General features: G+C 57.4%; 1 protein-coding gene across 1 annotated transcript in view; it reads left to right on the top strand.

Annotated features, from left to right (window-relative positions):
* Positions 1-577: 577 nt before the first annotated feature.
* The window catches only part of TMEM120A (transmembrane protein 120A), a 5300-nt gene continuing 4405 nt past the window's right edge, over positions 578-1472 (top strand). Inside the window, exons 1-2 of the mRNA XM_010168454.2 lie at positions 578-717; positions 1196-1312. Of these exons, the coding sequence (XP_010166756.2) occupies positions 578-717; positions 1196-1312 (257 nt within the window). The remainder of the gene's footprint in view (positions 718-1195; positions 1313-1472) is intronic.

Genomic DNA, 1472 nt, shown 5'->3' with positions numbered 1-1472 from the left:
TTGGGTTACCACTGCACAAGGAGCCCGGCAGTTGGCCGTTGTCCCACTGCAAGTCTGTCTGTCCCCTTTGTCCAGCTCATTGACGGGCACCAGCAGTCAAAGCCACCTCTCCCTGTTGGCTGTGGCCCTCAGCTGTAACCCTGGCCCCAGCAGCATTTTTTCCTTCCAAGTCTTTCCTGTCCCTTGTGCCACAGTCAATGGTTTCCCAACCCCAGGAGCATCCCTGGAGCAAGACCTCCTTCCCAGCTGAACTTTCACAGCCTGCAGCTGGAGGGGGGCTGGACACAAGCCATGTGTGACAGCAGGACCAGGCTGTGCAGATGTGCCTGCACCTCTAGATAACTTCCTTGGGATTAGGGATGGACATCCCCAGCGGCTGCTTCTGCCCTCATGGAAGCAGGGATGGCTGCAGGCTGTCCCCAAAAATGCCTGGCCTTCTGCCCCTGGTTTCCAGCCACCTCTTGTCTTACCCAGCTGCTGCACAGGTGAAGTTAAAGACCATGTTTAACAGATGCATCACCAGGTGCCCCCGCAGAGAGCCCAAGGACAGGGGTGGCTGGGCAGGCAGCTGTAATTCATGCCAGTCTCTCCTTCCCAGGATAATCACAAGCTGTACAAGCAGAAACTCGAGGAGCTAACCAAGCTTCAGGATGGGATCTCCAGTTCCATTGCACGGCAGAAGAAGCGGCTGAAAGAGCTGTCATTGTCCCTCAAAAAGTAAGTTGGTGCCCTGTGATGACACGGGGGCGGGAGGGGAGAGCCGCAAGGACGAGGCTACTGAACTCACCTCAGGGCTCCATCTCCAATACAAACGTGACTCAAGACAAACGTGACCACAGCCTTGCTGACAGCGAAGTGCTGCCGAGGTCTGGACTCACCCAGGTGGATCTTCCTCAGCTTCCCTCTCCTCTGCCCTCTGAACCTGTCTGCAGTTCAGAGCTTGCAAGGGCTGCAACTGCTCTCTCCATCCTTCCTTGAGGAGAAGACCCACCCGGCCTCCCCTCGCCCTCATTCCTCCTCCCTTTTCCCGAGCCGCATCCCAGCCTGACAGAGGAGCTCACCCTGCAGATGGAATCATGGACTTGCCCCCATTCAATCTTCCCTGTCCTTGGGGTGTCCTTGTCACCTGAGTGCCAGCACACGGTGACTGCGTTACGGGCACTATCCTGATGCCAGCGCTGTCTTTCCTCCCCAGATGCAAAGCCCAGGTGAGTCCTGACCAGGAGGAGTCCATCCAGGAGACCCAGAGCCTCATAAAGGAGAGGCAGAACGTTTTCTTTGAGATGGAGGCCTATCTGCCAAAGAAGAACGGGTAAGAGGTGCCTTGTCTCTGTGTGAAACACCAGATCCCTGTGGCTGTAACGCTGCACGGCACAACCCTGCTGTCACCCTGCTCCTGGCAGTGTCACCGCCATGCTGCCTGGCTCGGGCTTTCTAGAGGACTCCTGGGCAGGAGCCAGGCCGAGCCTCTG

The sequence above is a fragment of the Antrostomus carolinensis genome, unplaced genomic scaffold (assembly GCF_000700745.2).
Source record: "Antrostomus carolinensis isolate BGI_N321 unplaced genomic scaffold, ASM70074v2 scaffold9235, whole genome shotgun sequence".
In the NCBI taxonomy this organism is placed as follows: Eukaryota; Metazoa; Chordata; class Aves; order Caprimulgiformes; family Caprimulgidae; genus Antrostomus; species Antrostomus carolinensis.
This window is presented reverse-complemented; position numbering and strand designations above follow the sequence as displayed.